This window comes from Cornus florida, unplaced genomic scaffold, assembly GCF_030987335.1.
Source record: "Cornus florida cultivar Cherokee Brave unplaced genomic scaffold, ASM3098733v1 CherokeeBrave_3.0.0_Hap2_Chr10, whole genome shotgun sequence".
Classification (NCBI taxonomy): Eukaryota; Viridiplantae; Streptophyta; class Magnoliopsida; order Cornales; family Cornaceae; genus Cornus; species Cornus florida.
The window spans coordinates 55,174,610-55,200,692 of NW_026775580.1; the positions used below are offsets into that span (position 1 = coordinate 55,174,610).

General features: G+C 36.6%; 1 protein-coding gene across 5 annotated transcripts in view; it reads right to left on the minus strand.

The window, feature by feature from the left end:
- Nucleotides 1-2,771: 2,771 nt before the first annotated feature.
- LOC132279222 (pre-mRNA-processing protein 40A) overlaps nucleotides 2,772-26,083 on the minus strand; it is a 35,975-nt gene continuing 12,663 nt past the window's right edge. The window contains exons 7-31 of one of the 5 annotated variants that reach the window (XR_009471251.1): nucleotides 20,317-20,386; nucleotides 15,629-15,681; nucleotides 15,448-15,505; nucleotides 14,992-15,368; nucleotides 14,824-14,896; nucleotides 14,433-14,531; nucleotides 14,227-14,295; nucleotides 14,066-14,143; nucleotides 13,796-13,882; nucleotides 13,635-13,669; nucleotides 13,427-13,532; nucleotides 12,863-12,943; nucleotides 12,615-12,707; nucleotides 12,493-12,546; nucleotides 12,298-12,414; nucleotides 12,091-12,189; nucleotides 11,052-11,099; nucleotides 10,862-10,954; nucleotides 6,738-6,845; nucleotides 6,573-6,637; nucleotides 6,347-6,449; nucleotides 4,508-4,831; nucleotides 4,279-4,412; nucleotides 3,468-3,527; nucleotides 2,772-3,291 (exon numbers count right to left, since the gene is read on the minus strand). Coding sequence is in view for 3 of the 5 variants with exons in the window: in XM_059781147.1 (XP_059637130.1) it covers nucleotides 4,275-4,412; nucleotides 4,508-4,831; nucleotides 6,347-6,449; nucleotides 6,573-6,637; nucleotides 6,738-6,845; nucleotides 10,862-10,954; nucleotides 11,052-11,099; nucleotides 12,091-12,189; nucleotides 12,298-12,414; nucleotides 12,493-12,546; nucleotides 12,615-12,707; nucleotides 12,863-12,943; nucleotides 13,427-13,532; nucleotides 13,635-13,669; nucleotides 13,796-13,882; nucleotides 14,066-14,143; nucleotides 14,227-14,295; nucleotides 14,433-14,531; nucleotides 14,824-14,896; nucleotides 14,992-15,368; nucleotides 15,448-15,505; nucleotides 15,629-15,681; nucleotides 20,317-20,386 (2,428 nt within the window). In the remaining 2 variants the exon portion in view is untranslated. Of the gene's footprint in view, nucleotides 3,381-3,467; nucleotides 3,528-3,730; nucleotides 4,413-4,507; nucleotides 4,832-6,346; nucleotides 6,450-6,572; nucleotides 6,638-6,737; nucleotides 6,846-10,861; nucleotides 10,955-11,051; nucleotides 11,100-12,090; nucleotides 12,190-12,297; nucleotides 12,415-12,492; nucleotides 12,547-12,614; nucleotides 12,708-12,862; nucleotides 12,944-13,426; nucleotides 13,533-13,634; nucleotides 13,670-13,795; nucleotides 13,883-14,065; nucleotides 14,144-14,226; nucleotides 14,296-14,432; nucleotides 14,532-14,823; nucleotides 14,897-14,991; nucleotides 15,369-15,447; nucleotides 15,506-15,628; nucleotides 15,682-20,316; nucleotides 20,387-26,083 lie in introns of those variants that run through there. The other 4 variants (XR_009471252.1, XM_059781150.1, XM_059781149.1 and 1 more) reach the window with 4 other exon arrangements.

Below are 26,083 nucleotides of genomic sequence, written 5' to 3' on the forward strand. Positions count from 1 at the left end.
GATGTTGGATTTTTAGGAAATATTCTTCTACTCACATTAAAAATCTATATTTCTTGATGGAAGCACAGCCTCCTTACTTGCAAGTGTTTTGTTGAGTTGTTTTAAGTGTCTAAAAAGAAAAATGAAGGGTTGGATTTTCACTGGGGTGTTAGAAATGGTAACATTTTTATGTGTTTTTTGGGAATACTCATAATTTACCTGAAATGTTTGGTATCATGTATCAGATGTAGCGTTTGTTACACCCACTATAACGTGACTTGTAGGTGTCATTGCTTTGTGTACTGCTAGAACGCTCTGGCTATCAAACATTGAGTTTGTTAATTTCAATCCTTTTTCTACAAATAATGTGAAATGTTACATTCGTATTCAGTTCACTAACAAATTCAACAAAGCTCACTTTGTAAAAGTAATGTCAAATGTTAGGTATCTCTATTTAGTTCACTCTTTCAATTGATGAGATCACACTGGTTAATAACCCATTATGACTTGACAGAATTGAAAAAACGTTTCAAATTCAAAGTAAATAGTCTGAAACCCAATGGGTTGAAGGCAACGAGATTGATGGAAATGTTTGAACAAGTAGGCATTGACCAACTATGGCTACCATTCTCTCTCTCTTTAAAGATCTTCTCAGAACCAAGCATTGAATAGAACGATCAAAGTATGACTTTCGAATGTCACTCTCTACTCGTCTGCACCAATTAAAATCAAATCACGCCAAGACAATTTATTGCATTAAACTGTTTACCTTCATTGGTTGCTTTGGTTTAACTAAATTGCTTTTTTTGTTCATCTACTACACACAATGATTATTATGTGTCATACTTCATAATTAAAAATACTTTACAATTTTTGATCTGGTGGATGATTTCAATAACACCACACTTTAACCATGTGTTAGCAACTTGGGATGAATGGTGGTTACTTCATATTTCTTTCCTAGTCTGATGAATGAACGTGTTGCTTCATTTTAAGATGGTTTCAAAAACAAAAATTTGAAGGCAAGGATCACAATGGTATATATATATATATATATATATATATATATAATATGGTTGAAGGTCTGTAACTTTTTGTCAACGGCAGCTCTAAGTAGGGGTGCACACGGTTCCGACTAGAACCGAAACCGTTCACAACGATTCCTAAAAAATAGAACCGGAACCGTATAGTTTGGAACCGAACCGGAACCAAACCGTTTTCTACGGTTCAGTTCCGGTTTTGTTCCAATGGAACCATTAACTGTTGGTTTTTTCCTTGTTACAGTGTTGTAAAAAAAAGCCACTCAATAAATGAAGACTTTGTAGTGAGAAAGTATCCCCGCAAGCAAGATACAAGAAACAAGTAGGTGATATATAGTCAAATTCCTTCCTCCAATTAGCATTAAAAGTATCTTCCATAGAAACAAGTAGGTGATATATAGTCAAATTCCTTCCTGCTTGGAGCCTCAACAGATCTGCTAGAAGGTGACTTCAGTGAAGATTCTGGTTCTTCGTTCCCTCTCAGATTCTCAATGAATACCCTCCATGATGAATTCCAGTCAAACCTTCTCACAATCTCCTCGCATAGTTCATCAACTAGCTTCTTAGATCCAAACCTTTTCATGATGAGGACTGAAACGACGAGGAAGCTTTAGATCAGACTTGAGAGGAGGCGAGGGCGATGAGGACTGAGGAGATGAGAGGAGGCGACTCAAGCGAGGGCGATGAGAGGTTAGACTTCAGAGAAGGCAAGGGTTAGGTTAAGTTAGGGTTCATCACTTCGTCAAACCCTAAGATGAGAGATTGAGAGGAGGCGAGGACTGAGGAGTGAGGACTGAGAGTCTGAGAGCGACGAGCGTGAGAGATTTAGGGCAACAAACTATTAAACTAATTGATTTTTTTTTATGTGTCTACAGTCTTAAGGTGGCTCCAGCGACTTATCTTTAGATTCTTTACTTTTTTTATTATAAAATTATATATATACGGTTCCGGTTCTTACCGGTTCCCACAGGCTGGAACCGGAACCGGAACCATATGTCAACGGTTCCTAAATTTGAAACCGGAACCGTGAGAACCTGTAATAACAGTTCCGGTTCTCACGGTTCCGGTTCCACGGTTCCGATTCTTTTGTGCACCCCTAGCTCTGAATATATTCAGAAGAGAGGGAAGGTGAAAGACATTTATCACGTCTAATAAAAAAGCTTGAGAAACGTGAAAAATGGAATGTGAGATTTTTGGCCTATGCAAAATATTTTTGTCAGAATATTACAAAAATATTTAATTTTACTATCGAATGGAATAGCCATTCCATAGGTTTAGTAATGGAATAGATTTTCATTCCCTGGTATGGATTTTCATTCCATTGGAATGGTCATTCCTCCATTCCATTCCTGCACACCAAACGTAACATAACAAAAATGCCAAACATTAACAATCATGGAGGGTCATTCAGATTTTGGTAGGCAAGTAGCCAACTTACATCCTAAATTTTAAAACCACAAAACAAATCATGCGGCCAAAGTTTAAAACCAAAAAACAAATCATGCAGACCCAAAGTAGACAACATCACACCGTGCGGTAGAGTGATAGTGTTATGCCCATGTCAGGGATCAACCAATACAAATTACATTCTGATGGTTGATCAACTCCTGAGCTACTCTTGTTTGTTTTTTTTTTTTTCTTCCTTGTTACCTAAACCACATAAAAAATAATCATGTTTATAGAAAGACGAGGAATGTGAACCCAATTTAGGATCACATTTGTACATCCATTGGTCATAAAAATATAAATAAATAAAAAAAATACTTGGTCATTTGTTTGACAATCAATAATTATTTCTCGTTTAAGCAGTTTATACAAAAAGTCAGATTATCCATGTCTCTCATAAAACACACATATATGTACATATATCCAGAGTGCATGTGTGCAAAGCAAAAGTACCTTTTGATTTCCCCTGTTTTACACACCACAATATTGCACCTTTTAGGGCTAGATAATGCCCCTTTTGATTTCTCTTGCAAAAACAACAAGTATGGAAAACCCAACTACTCAAATACGAGAGGCACAAAAGACTATAATCCACTAAAATACTGTATATATTAGTTACAGATTTTCATCACTTGTTTTTGGAAAAATGCCCCTTTTCTAGAAAGGCATCACCAGTTCAGACTTAAGCTTGCCAGAGCATATACCCGTAAAAAGGCCAAAAAGATAACTCACCCGGCACATATTCCATTCTTTTCTTCAGCAAAAGATAACACTCAAACCCCCAACTTTCGGCAAAACTGCAACGGCTTTTGGAAACTATTCAAATCTATCGTTCCAAAGCAAACTTACGTAAGAATTCAATTAATGATCTTCATAGGTCATATACTTCATGAAACATGAATTTGTATAAATGATCTGAAATATAAAATAGATGTTTTTAGCAGGAACAACCTAAAGCAGATGTTAAATGCAGTCAATTTTTCAGATGTTCATGAAGCTTACCCATCAAAACTTCCTTCAAAGAGTGAAGATCAAACGAGATGCCTCACTGTACACATAGGTCTGTACCAAAAATCATGTACCCATACACCAAGTAAATCTAGGTTTAGATAAAGTTTAAAACAGAACTAATACATCCATTCGTTTTAATCAATATTTCAATTGTCATAACAAGCACTTTCTAGACTCTAAAAACAACTTTGTTTCACTTACGGTTATCAATAGATATATAAAAGAATTTGAGCCCATCTCCATCACATAGTTGCTAAGAAACTAAATTCACAGTGAGATTAATTTTGCAATTTCCAGAATTCATTTGACAAATTACACCTGACATTGTTAAAATAATGAAACTACTGTTTGACAAACTGAAGATTCCCCATAATATGTTAAAAGATTTATTTATTTATTTATTTCACCGTTGTTACAATGGTGAGAATTCACTTCTAAGTTCATAGATCAACCTCCAGTCAGCCTCCACCAAAATTGGTGAACTTGATAGCACCTAAGCGAACACGACCAGCACTCCTATACATCATCTCCAACACAGGAACAAGCAATACTACCCAGACAATTTTACCATGGAAAATCTCATCTTGCAGTAAAACATCCTCTCCACAAAAGAACAAAATTACTTAACCCCAGATATGATTCTTGTGTACAAATTATGGTTAGTGTCAAAAAATAAAAAAATAAAAATACAGGAAAACTATGACGACATCCAGCAAATATAGTTGACTAAGCTGTGAAAGTACTTATGTTTTGCAAATGAATAAATGCCACTGATCTACAAAGATAGGATAACAAGAACTACCAGATTTCGCCATCCTCACCGAGCTCCCCATCTTCAAGCTCCTCATAACCACCATTTCTACGCGAACCATCCCGGTGTTCTCTCTTGTGTCTTTTTTGCCTGCTTTCACTATCTGATTCAGGCGTATATGCATGCTGGCAAAGAACATAAAGAATAGTTAAAATCCTTATGAACTCATCCTAAGCAAGATTACAAAATAACATTGTAAGAGATATAGCAAAGAAATCACCTTTCTTGATTTTTTACGATCGCTGTTATGTCGGCGTGACTTCTTGGACTCATCTTTCTCATCCTTATCAGAACTGAGATCATCCATGGCACTCTGATGGCGCTTCCGATGCTTTTTATCTTTGTCTTTTTCCCTTTTTCTATCCTCTCTATGGGAAACACTGTCGGTAACATCTACATTTTCACTCTCTTTTTCATCCTTCTTAGACCGTTCCTTCCCCTTCTCCTTTTCTCTTTCACGTTCTTTTTCTTTCTCTCTCTCTTTTTCTTTTCTTTCCTTCTCCTTCCTCTTCTCTTTCTCCTCTCTCTCTTTCTCCTTTTTTGCCTGCAAAGACAGAATGAGGGGGGTAGGATTCCAAGAATGAAAAACTTAAATCATATAACAAACTCCATCCATACAAATCCAAAGGAGACATATTCATAATCAAGGATTTTCCAAATCAGAGTATGAGAAGAGCAATAGTCCAACAGCTCAGAACTTATGGTAAGGTTTTTTTAGAAGGCAATAAACAAAAACACGCAAACATATTGGGCCTGCTTGGATCTCTTCTCTATTTTTAGTTTTCAAGAGTTTTTGGAGAACAAGAATAGAGAACAGTTTTCATTTTTTGAGAATGAAAACCGCTTGGTTAGGGAAATTACAAAACAATTCTCACAGAACAAAAACTCAGCAATTTGTTTGGTAGTGTCTATTGAAAAACAGTTTTCAAAATTAATTTTTTTTACTAACTACATTTAATTATTTTTCCATTATCAATACAATACATTTTATTTAGGAATGCGTATATAATACGAGACCGCCATGGAGGGACTCATCTAGGGAGGACAGGCACACATGGCTTTAAATGAATTTGAACCTTTTTCAAAGACTTACCTAAACTCAACAAAAACATGGAGAGGCTTGCAATTAACCAAGCTCTGGCAAAGTGCTAAAAGCTTCTTGTTAACCGAAGAATGAAGAGGCATGCAATGTTTACAATTAACTTCCTATGTTTGACGTTAGCTAACTGATGGTCTTCTTTATTGAGGATAAGATAGTTTACAATCAAGAACCAGAGCAATTTGTAGATATTGGACTTTGATATAATTGTTTCTGCATTAAAACCCTCATTGCATAACATAAAAAATTGTGGATTCAAACTGCTACAGTGATCAGGTTTGCATAGAACAAACATTATACAAAGTTGAAAGAATCATCAACAGATCTACTGTAGAAACTTCAACACGTACGATGAAATATGCATATATTGATTGGAATTGCAAGCTTCTGAGGTAGGAAAATATACATCTGATGGTGTTTCTGAAATGTAAAGTTCAAGTGAGGGCCTATGTAATTATGCTATCTATTCGGAGTGGGATAGGTTTAATGCATACTCATCCCAGCGCCGAACCAGGTTCAACTTACGCATTTTAATCCCATACCCACCCCTAACCTGTCTCGGGGTGGGACAGGTTTAATGCATGCCCATCCCCACCCCAAACCAAGCTCGGGTTATGCAATTTAATCCCATTACAGATGGACAATCGACGAGACGCACTGTTAACATTAGAACAGAGGCTAACGGAATGCGTGTATTCCATTTTACAAACCCGTAGAGAGAATTAAAATTTTTCCGAAAGATTCCAACTAAATAAGAATGTATTCTGGGATGTATCAAAAAAATCAGTAAAATGAAGCTTGCAGGAAATCTGTTTTAAAAATTCGAAGACAACAAAACAAAGAGGATTGTGGGGAAAATGCTAATGAAAAAACTTGATGTTTTTACATTCTTTTTCAGCCATATTGGAGGAACAGACACAATTACAGTAAAAATTTAGGCATGTATGCACGATTGGTTACCTTTTCCTCCTCTCGCTTGCGTTCCTTCTCTTTTGCCTTTTCTTGTAAATGTGCAATGTATTCCTCAAAGATCTCCCTGCGAAAACTCTCTTCCCCAATTGATCTATCACAAGTGAATCACAGGGAAAAATTATATGTTGTATTTCAGAACAATGAGCGTTACAATATCGGTTTCCCAATAATTAAAATGGAATATGCCTTGTGCAAGAAAACAGGCGAATGCTACCTGTACTCTGAGCTTTCCTCAAAAAGTTGCTTGCTTTCCTCCCAATTAGAAGATGCAGTAATTTCCTATTTGGGTAGAATAACACAGAAAGTTAGGATGGTCAGTGAACGGGACAAACCATAGAAGAATAGGAATTTACAATACTTCATAACAGCATTTCAATACCTTGAAGGTGGACAATAGATCAGTGAAGTCTTGAGCAAGCCGTTCACGCTTTTTAGCTTCTTTCTCTTCTTTCTCCATGGCTCTCTCAACCAGATCCTCAAATACAAGCTGCAAACAAGTAGACCAACATCAAATTCAGGACTAGAAAAGTAACACTTGAAGTCTTACAGAACATAAATATTCATCATATAAAGGGAATTTCTATTATGAAGGCCAAGAATCAAAGAAAGAAAAATATGAAAATAAGTTAAAAGGTCAAAAGGTTCAAGCATAAAAAAATACCACACTCCAATAGAGGTGTGACACAAGGTTTGTTTGATCAAAGTTGAGAAAGAAGATTATAGCTTCTTTCTCCAATAGAGGCTTCCAATACGGCTGCTAATAGATGTTTCACAACTCCAAAGATACTACAGATACCATGAAAATACAAAGAATGTTACATTTCTAATGGGTAGGGAAACATTTGTTCATTCGATCATCCAGTAAGAACTTCAAATTATTTTAGGATAATTATGACTTCATAATAGTACTGTATTTATTGATTCTTAAAAAAATTCAAATTTTGTGAACTATTAGTTTAATAGCTGAACGTATCATCTGGGTGGATAACACTTGGCATCATGCCGACATAGTGACTCATATAATTAATAAATTATGGATCCTATTAAGATCAGAATCCATGGAAAGGTGGTGGTGGTGATGGAAAAAAGCAATAGAGAATTCTCTTTGTTTTCTCTGTAATTTTGTTACGAAAACTAAATTAATCTCGAGATACATTGGAGGAGCATTGCATGTCAGCCCTATTGTCAGGGGCTTACTTGTTATTACTTATATAATGTTGGGGCTTATGTGTAATTTTTGAAATTTGTTATTATAAATAGAATGTGGTGGAAGGATGAAAGTATTTTTTCATTCTTTCTATCTTATCCATCTCTCTCTCTCTCATCCACTTTCTTCTCTTTTTCTTCTTCTTTATCACTTACTCTTGATTTGATTGTATCTTAACAAGAACGCCCCCTTCCTTTACCTATTCCCATTTAGGGGGAGCTTCTTACTGAGGTGCCCATGTCTAGTCCTCCTAACACTAATGATTTGCAGCAGGGAAAACAGCCAATTGTCTACACTTGGAGGGCAAAACAAGTTATTGACTCAACTCAGGACCAAGAAGTCTCCCTCTATCTAGGTGATTCCTTAGTTGACATTGATACTCCTGATTCTTTTCCCAATAGCATTCTTGTTGATCTTGATGTCCATATTGCCCATCGTAAGGGTGTTCGTAGTTGGACAAAGCATCCCATATCTCAGTTCATATCCTATGACGTCTTATCTCCAACATATTGTGCTTTCACGTCGTGTATCTCCTCTGTATTTGTTCCTTCTAGTGTTTCAGATGCTCTCAGTCAAACTCCATGGAAGAAAGCTATGCTAGAAGAAATGATGGCCCTTGAGAAGAATGGTACTTGGGATATTGTTCCATTACCTAGAGGTAAGAAACCAGTAGGCTGCAAATGGGTCTACACAATTAAGTATCATTCGGACGAAACAATTGAGAGATATAAAGCTCGGTTAGTTGCAAAGGGCTTCACTCAGACCTATGGAATTGATTATCTGGAAACATTTGCTCCAGTTGCCAAGATGAACTCTAAACGTGTTCTTCTTTCTATGGCAACTAATTTGAATTGGCCCTTATATCAACTTGATGTAAAGAATGCTTTCCTTCATGGTGACTTGGAGGAAGAGGTGTATATAACTATGCCACTAGGGTTTTAATCTTGTCAATGGTCAGAATTTAGTGTGCAAGCTAAATAAAGCCTTGTATGGGTATAAGCAGTCACCACATGCTTGGTTTGAGAGGTTCAGCACTGTTGTGAAAAGAGTAGGGTACACATAGAGTCGGGCAGATCAAACTCTCTTCATCAAAAAGCACCAGGGCTGCACTACTGCCATTATTGTATATGTTGATGATTTTGTTATCACTGGAAATGATCCAAAAGAGATTCGTCGAATGAAGTCATTATTGGGGACAGAGTTCAAGGTTAAAGACCTCGGATCATTGAGATACTTTCTTGGCATCGAGGTGTGCAGATCGAAGAAAGGGGTGTTCATTTATTAGCTGAAACAGGCAGGCTTGGAGCTAGACCTATTGATATTCCCATTAGGCTTAATGATGTAGATAGAGACCCATTAGATGATGTAGGAAGATTTCAACGATTGGTTGAAAGACTGATTTACTTATACTCCTCGCGCCCGGATATTGCCTACGTTGTTAGTGTGATTAGTCAGTTTATGCATGCTCCACGTACACCTCACCTTGAGGCATCTCATCATGTTCTTCACTACCTCAAGGGTTCACCTGGTAAGGAGATATTGTTTGGCAGTCATGGCCATTTGCGTGTTGAAGCCTATACTGATGCTGATTGGGTAGGGTTTGTGACAGATCAACGATCTACTTCAGGATATTGCACATTTGTTGGTGGTAATCTTGTTTAATGGCGAAGCAAGAAACAATTTGTAGTAGCTAGATCTAGTGCAGAGGCTAAGTTCAGATCCATGGCACATGGAGTTTGTGAGTTGTTATGGATACGTACAACGTTGGGTGAGTTGGGTTATCCTGTTTGCGAGTCAATGAAGTTGTATTGTGACAACAGGGCTGCTATTAACATTGCCCACAATCCAGTTCAACATGACAGGACAAAGCACATTGAAGTCGATCGACACTTCATCAAGGAAAAGCTTTGTCTTGGGCTGATTTGTACTTCATACGTCAATACACATGATCAAGTTGCTGATGTTTTGACTAAGGGTGTGAGCAAGACTTGCTTGCAAACTATGTTAGTCAAGTTAGGCATGATAGATATTTTTGCACCAGCTTGAGGGGGAGTGTTGTCAGGGGCTTATTTGTTATTACTTATATAATGTTGGGGCTTATGTGTAATTTTTGAAACTTGTTATTATAAATAGAATGTGGTGGAAGGATGAAAGTATTCTTTCATTCTTTCTCTCTTTCCCCATCTCTCTCTTTTTCTCTCATCTGCTTTCTTCTCTTTTTTTTTTTTTTTCTTCTTTATCACTTACTCTTGATTTGATTATATCTTAAAGCCAACAAGCCCTTTGATTAAATTAACATTAATATAATAATATGTTAGTAAAAATAAACTACAAAAAATGATGAAAAAAAATCCATTTACAGGATTTCAAGCACAATTTGAATTTACTGGAGATGGAAACCCCTTAACAATAAGACACGGACATGGGGTTGTACAAGACATGGACATAGCTCCTTTGGTGCAGAAATGCAAAATAACTGAAATGACACAATCATGTTGATATATCCTCGATCCTTAATATATGAGCCTAATGTTACTTAGTATGAAGCACGGATGCTTTGACAAGAGTGACGTATACCAGTGTTATCAAAGAACCAAGGCACACTAAGGAGCTAGTGGTCCTTTGGAGTCTAGGCGCAAGGCGAGGCGCACAATTGAAAAATTAACTAACTATGAAAGCATATTCATATTTCATATTAAAGGCGCCAATGTTGTCAACGGCGCACCTGGACACAAAATAGGCCCGAGTGTTGCTCCTATATGAGCCTGGAGTGTAGTGCGCACCTGGACACACAACAGGTGCAAGTGTTGTGCATGTAGAGACTGGAACCTAGGCGTGTGCCTTTAACTTAACAACACTGACGTACACATATCGTGTCCATATCGAATACCTCAGATACATGCCCGATAGTCCCTAAATGTATCCATAAGCGCTAGTTCAACCAGAGAATTGATGGAACCCATTGGTCCATCCATGGTGACCTTAAGATGTTTTTGTTCTCTCCTTTTTCAAGCATGCATAAACTTTAAGGTTCCAAACTTCCGATCCCCATCATATTGTTCCCAAGTTCCAAATTATACATTAAAATACAGATCAACCAGGCTTATGGTTCAGTGATTACAAAGGGGGGTCAGCTTTCTAGGTCCAAGGTGTAAACTCCTTCACATGGAGAAAACACAACTTTTAAGAGATTGTCACTTTTTAGGATCTTGATTAAATTCTATAACAGATATTCCTCGAGCTTCAACTTAAAATATGTATAAGAAACCATCAATTATAAACTGTAAAGTGCATACTTTTAAGTTGACATCTGATATTGGTGGCAAACCAATGTCATCCAGTATGGCAGCTTTAAAGTCACCCAACGTCCATGTTGATGTGATAATAATCTGGCAAAAAAAAGGGATAAGGAAAAATGAAATGATATCAAATCAACATCTAGGTGATTGAGATAGACTTAAAAACAAAACGCATATGAGATCATGCCTTTCCCAACTTTACAGCATCTTTTATACGATTTTTGTCTTCATGATACTGCCAAATAAACAAAAAGAAAATTAGGAGTAGTGCATACAACAAATAGAATATATGTTCTTAACCACTTCAGGCAAAAAGCTAGCATAAAGGAAATTAACAAATTTCTGAAAGATGCAGTATATTCTACCACTCATGCTATTTGAATTAGTGAAAAAATTAAAAAAGAAAAAAGAATTGATTCATTTTGCGCCCAAGTCATGGTCATAGAAACCATCAATAAACTAAAGAAACTGCATAATAAAATATTAAACGACATTTCAAATTATTCCCTAGAACTGAATTTATGAACTAGAGAACGAAAGCACTAGGGCAGTGCCGCGAGTCAGTCAGACCAACTTAAAAAGGTGTCACCTAGAATTGCATAGGTTGCGTACACAGAACATTAATGTGAAAATGATACACCGTGCTTTCTAAAACGCAGTACAGAAGGGGTAGCTTTAAATAAATTACATAATTGGAATGTGCTGAGACCACCTACATGTGAGAATGACATTAGCCTTATACTAAGTACATAATAGGAATGTGGTGAGACCTACATGTGAGAATGACATTCTTTTATATATAATCTTATGGAATATGTCGTTCCTGCTCGCTAGGGCATTACAACTTCTGGTTACTCTAGGTCAAATCAAAAGAGGCAAACAGAAACAAAAAAGCATGTACAGTGGCTAAATGTATTCATCAACCTAACACCAAAAAGGCTTTTGACCATAAACGAAACAAAAAGGACCAAGATAGCTTAATTGATATCCCGTCATCCAAAATCAGTGCATAAGTGACTTTCAAACTAAATCATTCTAAAACTTCCAACTGCAAGAAAAATACTCTGGTCCCCAGTGTATTTTAAAAAAAAAAATTTAGCACCGAGTTCAATTACATTATTATCGTGTCATGGTGATAAAGCAGGGAACATGTCAGTTAATAACAGTAAGGAACAAAATAAAGGATGCTTCATAATCCAGATATTGTGCTGGTGGAGCATAATTACCTGTTTCTCTAATTCTTCAACAACATCATCAAACATATCTTTAGGCGTAGAACCAGATGTGTTTGATGAAACATCCTCATATGGCACAGAATCCTTTACCTAAAATCCATAGACAAAAAGATTAACTAAATTATATTTGAATTCTACATGTAATACCAAGACAACCATTCTGGTTGCCCCACAACTACAATTAACTTGGTTAACTACCTTCATAAAATAATCACGCCAGTGAGTTTTAGCCGTTAGAGTGCCTGCAGCAATATGTTCTTCCATCATCTTACGAAACTCATCACGGATTTTCCGCTCAGCCCGCTTCAATTGTTCCTTTAATTTCAAAACAGAATATTAAAAAGGCAAACCAGATCAAACATAATTATCAATAAAACAGTTTGCTATAACCACCTTCTGTATCTTCCTCTGTTCTTCTTCTTCCTTCTCCAAGTCGCGAATATATTCCTGCCACAAAAACAAGTATCAACCTAATGTTCTATCTGACATGATCAATCATAAATAATTTAACCTACCGTGAAAATATCCAAGCGATCATATTTGTCAAGACGTGAGCACCTTTCATCATCTTCCAAGCGATCCTGAACTTTCCGCCATTGGCTATTCACCTACAGACAACATAAAAACAATATATAGGGAATCCAATTTTTTGAAAGAATATTACAAATTTGTTAAAAAAATATATTAAAAAATATATATAATAATAATAATAATAATAAAAATAAAAATAAATAAAAAAAACAGGGGCATTAGAAAGATTTACCTTAATAAAACCACAACTTTCCAGAAATTGCCTGTATTCTAATCTATTCCGCCGGTATTCCTCCTGAGCCTTTGCCTTTTCCTGCAGTCAGATCCAATAGTGTAAGCAGCAAAAACAGGAACGATACAGCCCACTGGATTAAATACCAAAAAGGCTGGCTCACAAAACAGAAGGGTAAAACTCACAGTAACTAGAAAAAAATCCAAAAAATAAGTAAATAAATAAAGGAAATAAATTGCAGAAACAGTATAGCCAACATGACTCCAAGCTAAACAAAGCTGAATGACATGTTTTGTTCATCATCCACATCATTTACAGTCTACTTTTCTTCATTTGAAATATATGCCAACATTATAAATGACATATTTGTAATACTAGGTCTGGGAAAAAATATATATATCAATAATATTGCATTAATAAAAAATTTGAAATTACACTGGTCTTCGATTAAACAACAAAAAGCCAAAAAGAAAAAAAGAAACTGACTGATCTAAAAATAATCAAGACTATAAAATCTACATATGCATCCCTGTTTGCATTTCCATTAAAACAGCATGTGCTGACCTTTTTCTGAAGATCCACCAAGTAAGTTCTGAAGAGATCCTCACGCTCTGAATTTCGCTCAACAGCATTGAACCGTTCATCATTTTCAAACATACTAATAGCTTTGCTGATTATGCAGGAAACTTAATTAGAAAATCTAAACATTTAGCACGTTCTCTCAAAATGAACTTTCAACAAGGGACTACTACAACCAAAAACTTCACTATACCTCCATCTTGTGGATGATGTGAGTTCCTCCGACTCCTAGTAGGATACCAAAAGCCAATACAAGAATCAATATAAATAAATCAAGAACATGAAAAAGAAAATCCATGATACCAACACCATCACCAATAAATAAATGAATAATGAAAAGGATATGCATCGCACTTCCAACATCTTTGTAAATTCTTCGCGTGCTTTCCTCTGCCTCAAGCGCCTTTCCTCAGCCTCCAATTTTTTCCTTTGGCCCAAGTACTTTAGCATAATAGATAAAACAAATCAAAATGGGAAAGAAATCAGTACACCACTTCACATATAAAGAATTATGCAGAAACGAAAGGCAAATCACTCATTTCAAAGTGTTCAGTGACTAAAAATCCATTGATGCATGCCAGAAAGTCCATGTAAAGCCATTGGAATGTTTCCTGTAATGAATACCTCGTTAAATGCCTGTTTTCGCTCCCCGAGAGTTTTCAGGGCGGCATATCTTTTGTCAGTAATAATCACTCGCATTGTCTGAAATCACAATTCAGTATTAACAATAAGCTCTTGAGAATGGTATAAAGTTTATAAGAATAAGCAAGATATGACCAAGCCACCTGCTCCCAAGTCCAGTCAGACTCGACATTTGTAGATTCTAGTAGTGCTTTAAATGCATTCTTTGCCTCCTAAACAAAAGAGAAGTAAAAATAAATAAAAATTAGAACTAAGAAGAAAAAAGAGTAGTTACGAGATGATTATTGCGACGTCATGGCTTCCCGGATCAGAGAAGGTTAAATGAACATGCCACATTCTAGGTAAGTACCTGCTTGGTGGCATACACCAAAGGTTCATCATCAACTGTTTTCTCCTCCATTGGTGTCACATTGATTTTCCCAGCAACAGCCATGCCCTTCTTCGCTTCCTGACAGCAACCACAAAGACGGGTCAAACAGAGCATGTTAGTACTATCTGTTTTTATATTTGCATGCCTCCTTTTGAATAAAGAGAGGTCTGTGTTCGGGAAATGGGCCAGCCAAAACTTATAAAAGTTTTGCTTTAAAGAGCAGTATTTTATGGAGAGGAAAAAATAAAGGGGGGGAAAACTTATTAACGAGCTTTCTTGTTAGTATGCTAAAAGTGAGCCAATTAAAGCCATCTTTGAAATAGGGTGGACCAAAAAACTATTCAAGCACAACATAAAGAACTAATCATACCTCAATATCCTGCATAGAAGCTCCATCTAATGAATTTGCAGAATCATGAGACGATATATTTTCAAAGCTGCTCCTGCAATTTTTAAGTATACATGAGGAGAGCACTCAAACCATCTAATTGTACACACAACAGCCAGTTAATAATACAGCAACTAAAGAAGTTCATACATTGGTGTCGTGTTGACGCCAACTAAAGCAGCAGGAACCACAGTACTTCCTGTAACAGCAGAAGGTGAAGCATCGACAGTTATCCCAAGAGAGTTTACGCCATCTGCACTAGTTGTTGCAGCAGAATGCACAACAGGAATGTCTGATGATCCAGAAACCACTACAGGGGAAGCATTCATAGGAACAATAGGTGTAACTGGAACTGGGCTTGAAGCTACCCCAGGTATTGTCGAAGAAGTGGAGCTCACAGGAATGAGTGTAGCAGATGGCTGTTCAACTGAGGAGACTGTGTCAGAGGCTTGAGCATTAGGGGTCATATTTATTTCTGATTCAGTTCCCTGTGTAACTGGTTTTTCAGCCTGTTCTCGGGCCAGCTGCTAACGTGCATTTGGAAGTGAGAGACTAAAAGGCAAAATAAATAAATAAATAAGGTCACAGTAACAAGTGGCTAAAAACCTTCAGTTCCTCAGGAATTGTCCATTTAGATTGCTTAGTGATCTTATTGTAGTAGTACCTGCAAAAGGCAACCCAGATTATGAATATAATTTAACATCTGATGCACCAGAAAAAGATCCCAACATCAATTATTTTAACCATACAAATACATATGCATAAAAATAATTATAGTTAAACTCACTTTCTACCATCTGTTGTTGAGAACTCCTTCCAAACAGTCGATGCATCAGCCCTCTGTTAAAATACGAGAAAATTGTTGACTTTAGAGGCATAACTAAAGATGTTCAATGAGCAGTAAAATTTTTAGTAGTATTCTTATTTCCTTTTCTTTTCTTTTTTTTTGGGGGGGGGTGGTTGTGAAGTAACTAACTATCAGTAACGATCACAAAGTAAATTTACAAAACTATAAGTAGAGACATGTTCGTGACATAGAGCAAATACATATGGGAACACTAGAGAATAAAACAAAAGGCAATTAGAAAGAAAAGCTAAAGTACCTGCATCCTTGAAACTTACTTAAAGAATATTCAGGGGAAAAATCAAAATAAATATTGAAATGAGAGGTTTCACAAACCTTAAAATCATAGATAGGTATAAATGGAAATGTGTGCTTTTATTTAATCCTAAATTAGGCGCATTGACAGACACATATGTTGCGCATTGCATGGCTAAAGCATATAATAAGCATGAAATGCATAAGCAACAACAACACAAGTATTGGTCTGCGCTCAGGATCTGAGCATGCTCCAAATTTCAGCCAAAAATGTCCCTGTATATATCCAACCAAAATTAGCCCAAACACAATAATGCCCACCAGGAGAGGCAGGAGTGCGGGAGGAAAGAACCGGCCTCAAATCCCTTCTCAGCCAAAGGTGATAGTGGGAAAAAGACAACAAAATCTTTTTTTCTTTCTTCATCAGCCAACTTAAATGAAGATTAACAACACGGAAAAAATCAACCACAAAAAGGATTGAAGGGACCGAGAACAACTCATCCATGAACGACCATCTTCTAGGCAACTTCAATGTTACATATTTTTTAAGTAGAACGATTCCCAATACACTTGATAAGATTGCAGAAAAGGAAACTTATACAGAATATATAAAACTGAAACAAGATGCTTAAAACCATATTATGAAAAACAATCTGAATATACAGTCTGTCTACCAAAACCAGTGCCCAAAGGATAGCAATTCCAATCAAACTCAATAGTACTTGAACCATTGATTATCCACCATCTCTTGCAGCAGATATTTCAACAAGATGCTTGGCTCTTTCTGAACACAAAGACAGGCATGCCTCAGTCAATTCTAAAGCTTAAATGAGTGCTAGCCAGTCGAGGCCGGGATTCTAAGATACCATTACGACAGGTGGCCTTACTAAAGTCCTGTTTTCTTTATAAGAAAGGAAATTGAAGAGACTTTGAAAGAGTGAAGTTTCAGAAACTGCTAATGAACTTGTTATCAGAATGATCCCTTTTTGTCCCTCTATCATTGTCTGATTCATTGACAGTATCATTTCACCCACAATGTGATTCTCTTGAAATCCTAAAACATTATTTAGCTTTACTCGACAGTTATATACCATCAATACAAAACAAAATGAACAAGTTTGACCCACACAACACTCAGACAAAGCAGATATTGCAGGATTGTAGAAATATACAATGCACATAATATGAGCCTTCTTTAAGAGAACCAAACTCTGATTTTCATGCAGCATAGGATTCCTCCATAAGATGTAAGAAACACTAGAATGCATCAAACGAAAGTGTGGACAGACTAGAGAATTAATGCAAGAAAGCAACATATAATAAGAGCTAAGCATAAACAAAACACTAAAAGAAGTCCAATCTTCTACGGAGCAACGCCGGGATAAAAAGAAATTCACTAATCAAAAAATATTAATACCGTCCATAAGTAACACACGTAAATCTTCTAAAGACAACAAAAACTGAACAGGCTAGTTGTTAGGTGTGTCCCACATCAGATCCGAATGGGAAGTAAAATAGGTATAAATGGGTGGGTAAGCAGCACTACCTAATAGCTTAAGCTTTTGGGTCAAGGGGAAAGCGTTCACCCGTTACAGTTGATATCAGAGCCAGACTCAGTTCTTGATCCGGTGTCACGCCAAGTGCCCAAACTGAAGGAGTCCGGGTAGTCACCCCGGGTAGGAAGGGTGGCTCGATTGCAACGAGGGCGTTGCGAGTTGGGGTGGGGAAGAATGTTAGAAGTGTCCCACGTCAGATCCGAATGTGAAGTAAAATGGGTATAAATTAGTAGGGTATGCAACACTACCTAATAGTTTAACCTTTTGAGTCAGTGGGCACAAGCGCCCACCTGTTACACTAGTCCAAAAGGGTAAAGAATCAAATAATTGCTACTATAAAAACAAAGGGATCCACAATTTTACGTGCAAAAATAAAATGTAGATCAAAATACCTAAAACATAAAACAATTCACAGTAACTTATTTACTCGAACAGAGTTTACACACAGCCACTAGAAACATATAGAAGAAAAAGGTGTATCCAATATTTGCATAGGAACATAAAAACAAAGTATCCCAAATTTAAGTCCCTTGGCATTCATTCAAACATTTGAGAATGTGGTTTGTACAATGCAATCCCCGTTTTGTTCCCCTCAAACAAAAATAAATTCATTAAAGGAAAAAGAAGAAACAAAGGAGAGGGTGAGTTATTTCTCTGCAACAAAAGTTTAATGGGCAAAGCTTATTACTAAGAGAAAGCTGCAACAAAAGTTTAATGGAAAAAACTTATTACTAAGACACGAAGCAGCTAGCCCTTGACACAGACCACAAAGAGAACATAGAAAGAATTTACATTGCAATAATTGAGACTGTAGCCTAATAGGAGATCTTTCAAATCATTGGAAACTGGGACAACTGAGAAGCTATCAACCTCCAAAAGTAAATTTGTCAAGCCTAAATTACTCATTCACTCAATGGTCTTCCTTGTCACTCCAGCTTCAGTTACCATAGAGAGAAAAGGAATTGAGATCTAAGCCAAAGAAAACACAAGCTTAATAAAATGATAATTTTAAAGAATGGTTTTATAAGATCTTCCTCCCTCCCTAATTGCAGGTCAAAGTTTATCTGTCCATGACAACAGGGCAGGACAACGGCAAGCCAGGTTTTGGTCATTATCTTTCCTTGCGACTGTGCCTCGGCATTAAATGAAGACCAAAACCCTAGCTTAGTTACCAAAATCATGAAATAACAGCAGATCAAAGCTAATTCACCTATTTCTCCACCAGCAATCATATTGAGTCCTAAATACAAAGAGTTGAACAAGATTCTACACAACGAAAGCAATGCAACAAGTTTTCATATGCAGCATCATCAATGATGTGAATCCCCCGCCCCTCCCTCCACCCCATTCCCCAAATAGATAATTGAAAAAATAAAGTTCCTAGAGCCCAAAGAAAAATATCAAAGAGAGAGGGGAACGAAAAAAATAAAATACAAGAAAAGAAATTTTCCTTATACCAACCACCCATAAAGAAAACTCAGAACAACTATCACATAGGCTGGGAAAAAGATTCAACAACGATATTACATCTACAACTTCCAATTTCAAATGAAAAATGATTATAGAATAATTTGACAATGTAGCTGGCAAAAAAAAAAAAAAAAGAATTTAACAACAAAACTAAGGGACAAAAGCTCCAAAGGCGTAATTGCATCAACTAAAAAGAAAGAATACATATGACTGTGGAACCTCTCTAGAAAGAAAACCAGGAAAAAGGAAAAACAAAATCTACAGAAATACATAAAATATATATATATATATATTAAACACATAATATTAAAAGATAAATTGGAAAAAAGTTACTACAATGTGACATTACGTACAACAAACACCATTAACATGGCAATTCATACCTCTGAATATGAGTAGCACAATGAGCACCTGTATAACCGTTAAAACCATAGACATGAAGCAAGTCATGTCCCACAAACAAAAGCATGCATAGGAGGCACTATAATTAAAGAAAATTATAATCATTATAAATAAAAGCACCAAGTCAATGAATACACTCAAATGCAAGAAGATTTGTGATACTAAAACATTAGACAGTGCATGGCGGACTGTTTGCAGATAAAATTATCATAATTACTTATAAAGGCAGGGTAAAGGAAAAACTATTTTAATGAGAGAATAATTTAAGCAAAAAATGTCAATGAATGCATTCTGCAAGGTACGCAACTGCATGCTACTACACATTTATATGAATCCCTACTTCTAGTTCCTTAACTTGCAAGCAACAGAAATATGTATCCTACTACAACACATCAACCACTTCTCTCCGGGAATGAACTAAACAATTAAATGAATAAGACACGGAAGTGGCCAACTATTGCCATAAAAGAAATAAGTCAAAAGACTAACATCAACCACTTCTCTCCGGGAAGAGGGAATAAAGGAAAGAAAAGAGAAGAAAAACAATCATTACTATGTTACTACACGGCTATAATAGCATTCATCAACCAAGTTGCATGAAAAATGTCCCCACATGATAAAAAAAAATGTAAATTGCAAATTGTTGCCTGCCTTGAGAAAGTGAAACCCGCCTTCAAAGTGAGCATATAGAGCAGTCGTTAATTTCTCCTGACTTGCCATGATATCTACAAACCAGTGGAAGAACATGCAAAGAAAAGGAGAATTCGCATAAAACAATTTTGATCAAATTATTTCTTTCTGCCAAGTAACTTTGATCAATGTAAGCATGCCTATAATTGCCAACATCAATTAAGGGAAACAAAGATTATAGGAACTCCAGAGCAATCAACATGCTACACAGGTGAAAGGGCATCAAAATTTTAAAGGCAACTAGTCAGTGTGACTCACCTCAATAGGTGTCATCAATTCCAAAGGCTTCTCCCAGCTAGATTGTTTTGTTTTCTTGTTGTAATAATATCTGAATAAGTGACAGAAAAATATTCAAAATATAAAATTAAAGAAAGAATTGACAAAGAGATTCAGGAATCACGTAAGTACAAAAATTGTGAGTTTTTACTTCTTTACCCTTTTTCTCTCAAATAAGGCGATTTAGGGTTTTTAAGGTAGGTGGCTGGGACGACGATCACAGGGATGGAGGAGGGCCAGTCCTCCTCCCCTCTTCAGCCGGTGGGATCTCCAAACCAGAATACAAGTCCTCCTACCCCTTGGTGTCAGTTTTTCTCTGAAACGGCATCGGATTTCCAGAATCCCAAGTTTCACAGTAACGTGCGTGGGAAGAAAGTTTCTATTTCAGAAGAAGATGTGGCCGAAGAAATCCAGTACTGGTCATCGTCTGTAGTTGGTTATGTGATGGAAAAGAAGCCATATTATCAGTACTTCAAAACTTTTGTTGAGAAGAGATGGTCCAAGAATTTTAAATTGGTATACTTAAAGGATGGTTTCTTTCTGGTTCGATTTCATGATGATACTGATGTTATGAAGGTGTTATCCCGTATTCATAAATTTGAGGGAAGACCTATAATCCTTAAAAGATGGAGTAAGAATGTTAACCTAGTAAAAGAGGTTTTGGAATCAGTCCCGATGTGGATGAAGATATATGATATCCCCGTTCACTGCAGGAAGGCTCAAGTGGTGTCTATGATTTGCTCCTCCTTTGCCAAACCGATCTATATGGATGATTCCGAATCAAATATAGACAAAGGAAGGTATTTACGTGTAATGGTTGAGGTGGATGTGAAGGAAGCATTGCCGGACTCAATGGTAGTGGACATTCATGGGGTTGACTGTGAGCTTGAATTTGAATATGAATGGAAACCTCAGGTCTGTACTCTATGTCAATGAGTGGATCATGTACAAGAAAAGTGTCCACAAAAGGGGTACAAACGAAACCTAAGAAAGTGGTTGGAAAATGGATGGTAAAGTATCAAGGTAAAATGGTCAGTCAAGGTGAAGATGATGTGTTCGAAGAAAAGTCTCAAAGGAGTCCTTTGATTCATAAAGTTGCAGAGGAAACAATCACAACGTCAAATGCATTTCAATTATTGCAGAATACAGACCAAGAAGAAGATGTTGTGGAGGGTTTACAGTCTGAGAATGGGGCTTTGGCAAATACTACTCTTATACAAGAAGATGTAACGGAGGTTTTGCAGTTAGAACATAAGGCTGAGAGTACAACAGTTGAGGTATTCTTTACCCCAATACATTCACAAAAATTTGGGATAGAAGAAGAAGCTGTTATAGGGGCTGGCAAGATTGATTCGGTTACAAGTGCAGCAGGGGTAAACTGTGGAAATTCTAGTGATGCTACTGACTCAGATGCTAAATCAGTTGAGGGTGTTGGCCATAAGACGAATGCTGCCATTGAGGTTGCTACTGGTTGTGTTGAAGAGGGACAGCAGGATGGAAATGTGTCTTCTACCAATGTTTCAACAGATGACCAAGGTGGAGGGAAATCAAGACAGCGTAAGAAGCCAATTATTCCATCTTCGGATAGAGTGACTAGAGGTAAACTGACTGGTAGTGGTGCACTACCAACTCCTTCTCAGTAATGTTAGGAGCTTGGAATGTGTGAGGTCTTAATAGACCTCACATGCAAAAGGAAGGAAAGCATTGGCTCATTGAAAATCAGTTTGGTTTAACTGTCCTTGTGGAAACCAGAGTTAAGGAGGGAAAATATGTTAGAATACAGAAAAAAACTTGGGCTTCATTGGTCCTGGTTGGCTAATTACAACTCTAAAAATTTGGGAAGAATATGGTTTGACTGGAAAAAGGCTATGTTTAGGGTTGTGCTGATTCTAGAAGATGCCCAATCTATGTTGTTACAGGTACATCATATAGGGTCTGGAGTTGGTTTTTATGTTACTGCTATATACGCTGCAAATAGAGCTACTGATAGAAGGCACTTATGGCAATCCCTGAAAGTACAAGCTACTAAAATTCAAGGGCTTTGGATTGCTTTGGGGGATTGGAATATGGTTAGATATAATCATGAGAAGAAAAATAGACTGAGAATTCCTCAAAGCAGACTTGATGAATTTAACAGTGTTATTTGTGATATCAAGATGGAAGATATTCCTATCAAAATGGTGAGTGGTCCTGGTGTAACAAGCAGCATCTTCAAAAAAGGATTAATGCCAAGTTGGATAGGGTTTTGATAAATGATAGGTGGCTTCAACAATTTAATGATGTTAAAGTGTATTTTACTGCAGCTTCACTGTCTGATCATTATGGTCTAGCTACTAAATGGCACTTTGATTGCTCTGAAGGTCCTAAACCATTCAAATTCCTTGAGATTTGATGTGTTCAAGGGGAAGTTGATAATGTGGTTGCCAAAGCTTGGGAAATTTCAGGTTCTGGAAATCCTTTACATATTCTGCAGAAAAAATTAAGGGCAGTGAAAGATGCTGTTAAAGAATGGAATAAGACAAGAGGTTCAGTTTCTGAGCAAATCCAAGTTGCTAGGGAGGACCTACAGAAAATTCAATTGGAAATGCTACAAGGTCCAATGAATGAAGATTGTATTGCTAGAGAAAGGGAAGCTACTGGAAAATTGCAACATGTTTTGGATACTGAAGAAATATTCTGGGCTCAAAAATCCAGAAGTAAATGGCTGAAAGAGGGGGATAAATGTACGGAATTTTTTCATAATTTGGTCAAGCAAAGGAGAGGTTTCAATGCTATTACTAAGTTACAAAATTTAACTGGAGAACAATCTGAAGACCCCAAGGTAATTAGAGAGTGGTTGATTCAGTTTTACTCAGAGTTATATTCCAAGCAAGGAGAGGGGTTTCAAGAGGTTTGTCCAACTAGAAAAATCTAAACTGCAGCAGAGTGTATTTCCTTAGATTGTCCCATCACTATTGAAGAAATTAAAGGTGTGATTATGAATTTTCATCCAGATAAAGCACCTGGTCCTGATGGTTTTCCTGCCAGGTTTTTTCAGAAATATTGGGGGATTGTTGGACAAGATGTAAGTCAAGCTGTTCTTCAATTTTTTGAGCATTGTAAATTCCCTCAAGGAATTAACTCTACTTTTCTTACTCTTTTTCCAAAGGCTAATCATGTGGATAAGATTGCTAATTACAGGCCCATTACCCTTTGCAACACAGTGTATAAAATAATTTCTAAGATTCTAGCAAACAGATTAAGCACTTTGCTACCTGCTTTAATTGGTCCTGAGCAATCAGCTTTTATTAAGAATAGAAGGCTGCATGACAACATTCTTCTGGTCTCTGATTTGGTGAAGGATTTTGGCAAGAAACATGGTGATCCCTCTATTGCATTGAAGGTGGATTTGAAAAAAGCTTACGATTCAGTGGATTGGAAATTTATTCAATGGAGAATGAAGGTTCATGGCTTCAGTGATAGGTGGATTGGTTGGATTTCGCAGTGCATTACTACAGCTAAGTTCTCTATACCGTGCAATGGTGTTCCTGCTGGGTATTTTGGGGCCACTAGAGGGATCAGACAAGGTTGTCCCTTATCTCCACTCCTTTTTTCGTTTGTCACAAAGTATTTTAGTACTTTAATGATGAATGGGATTCAGTCAGGTGGTTTTCATTTGTGTAAAGCAGTGGCTACTACTGGTATGCGTATTTCTCATGCTTTCTATGCAGATGATCTTCTTATGGTGGTCAAGGCTGATGTTTCAACTGCAAAAAGTGTGGATGCTGTCTTCAAGCAATTTCAGGATGCTTCTGGTCTTCAAGTTAATAAAGAGAAGAGCTCCATTATATTTTCTAAAGCTGTCAGAGGTAGAAGAAGGTTGTCCAGAATTCTTAATTTTCAAACTGAAACTTTTCCTTTTACTTACCTGGGTTTACCTTTATCAAACAAAAAACTGAGAGTAGCTGATTTCTTACCTGGGTTTACCTTTATCAAACAAAAAACTGAGAGTAGCTGATTTTAGAGTGCTGTTGGATAAAGTGAACTCAAAGTTGACTCATTGGAATACTATTAATTTATCTCTTGCAGGGAGGCTTGAGTTGATTAAATTAGTTTTATATTCTTATCTGTGTCATTGGTTGTTTGGGTTTAAGATACCTTGGGCAGCTATCAATCAATTGGAAAAGAGGTTTAAATGGTTTTTATGGAGTGGTAAGCAAGATTTGAAGAGAATGTCTCAAGTAAAGTGGAGTCAAGTGACACTTCCTTTGTCTGAAGGTGGGTTCAATATTAGGAGAATCCATGATATAGATGTTGCAACTAAAATGACTTTGTGTTGGGACTTTGTTCAAAGTAAAGAAAAATTGTGGATTCAATGGTTGCAGCCTGTATATCTTAAGAATGCTTGTTTTTGGACTGTGATACCAAAATTAAGTGCCTCTTCTATCTGGAAGCAATTATTGGAGTCTAGACAGCTAATTCTGGAGAATACAGAATTTAAGGTTGGGGATGGTATGAAATTCAAGCTATTAACTGATCCATGGTGCAATGCACAGTCTTTGGTTCAGAAATTTGGGGCTACACAATTTAGACACATTGACAGAAGTATCATGGTTTCTGAAATTATTCAAAATGGTACTTGGCTCTTTCAACTTGATTTGCCTAATGAAGTCTGTCTTGCTATTCAAAATTTGGAGCTGCAGGCAGGTGCTGATACAATTGTTTGGAAGCATGGATGATTCTCTCTGAAGGCAGCTTGGAGCATCTGTAGGGTTAGAAAACAGCAAATAACATGAAGTTATTTTGGGGCCTGCTGTAGACCTCGAATTGCTGTGTGAGTTACTATAATTTTACATAACAAAAATCCCAGTTTTGTTAATCTGCAGAAACGTGGTTTGATTCTTCCTTCCATCTGTCATAACTGTTTGGCAAATATTGATTCTAATGATCATCTTTTTTGTGAATGTGCATATGCTGCTGCAATTTGCCATGGGATAAACTCAATACTTCAGTTGGAATTGCCTAGTTTTTCTACTTTTCTGCAGTTGACAGATTGGTTCATTGTGAATACAAATGTCAAAAGCACAAAATCAAAGGTGCTGGGTGCCTTCTTTGCTGTTACAATTTGGAAAATCTGGTCAAGTAGAAATTCAGCTTTACACAATGGAACAAAAGACTCTTCTGCTTATGCTGTCAGGACTATAATTTGGGATGTGCTTGCATATCTCAATTTTAGAATGGAAGATTTGTTACTTATTTGCAATTGAAAATGAAGACATCTGTTTGGTTTGAAGCTTGGTTAAATTGGCAATACACCTGTTGCACGTTTAGAGATTTGATAGCAGATTTCTTTGATGAAGTAGTCTTTTTGAAGACTAGAGTGAAGCTGCAGGCTTCTGTGATGATCAGAATCTGTTTTAGTTAGTCAATAAGCTTATTGTTTAGGTTTGTTGAGTTTTTTGGCTGGAAGTGGAGTTTATCCATTCCATTTTATGTACTGGAGTTTATCTCCTTTTGTAATTGTACTGTTTTGATTTTTATTTATAAAAAAAAATATATAACCCATTCGGGAAAAAAAACACATAAGCACAAAAAAGTTAAACAATTAAACCCCAAAACTACTGGTGGAGTGAAATAAAATTCAGGATCCACGTATCACGTATGCACGAAAAGTTACGACAATCGAAACCCTAAAACTAATGGAGGGGTGAAATACTTAAATTCAATATTTTAAGGAAAACAGCAAGCGAGAAGAGAAAGTAAAAGAATT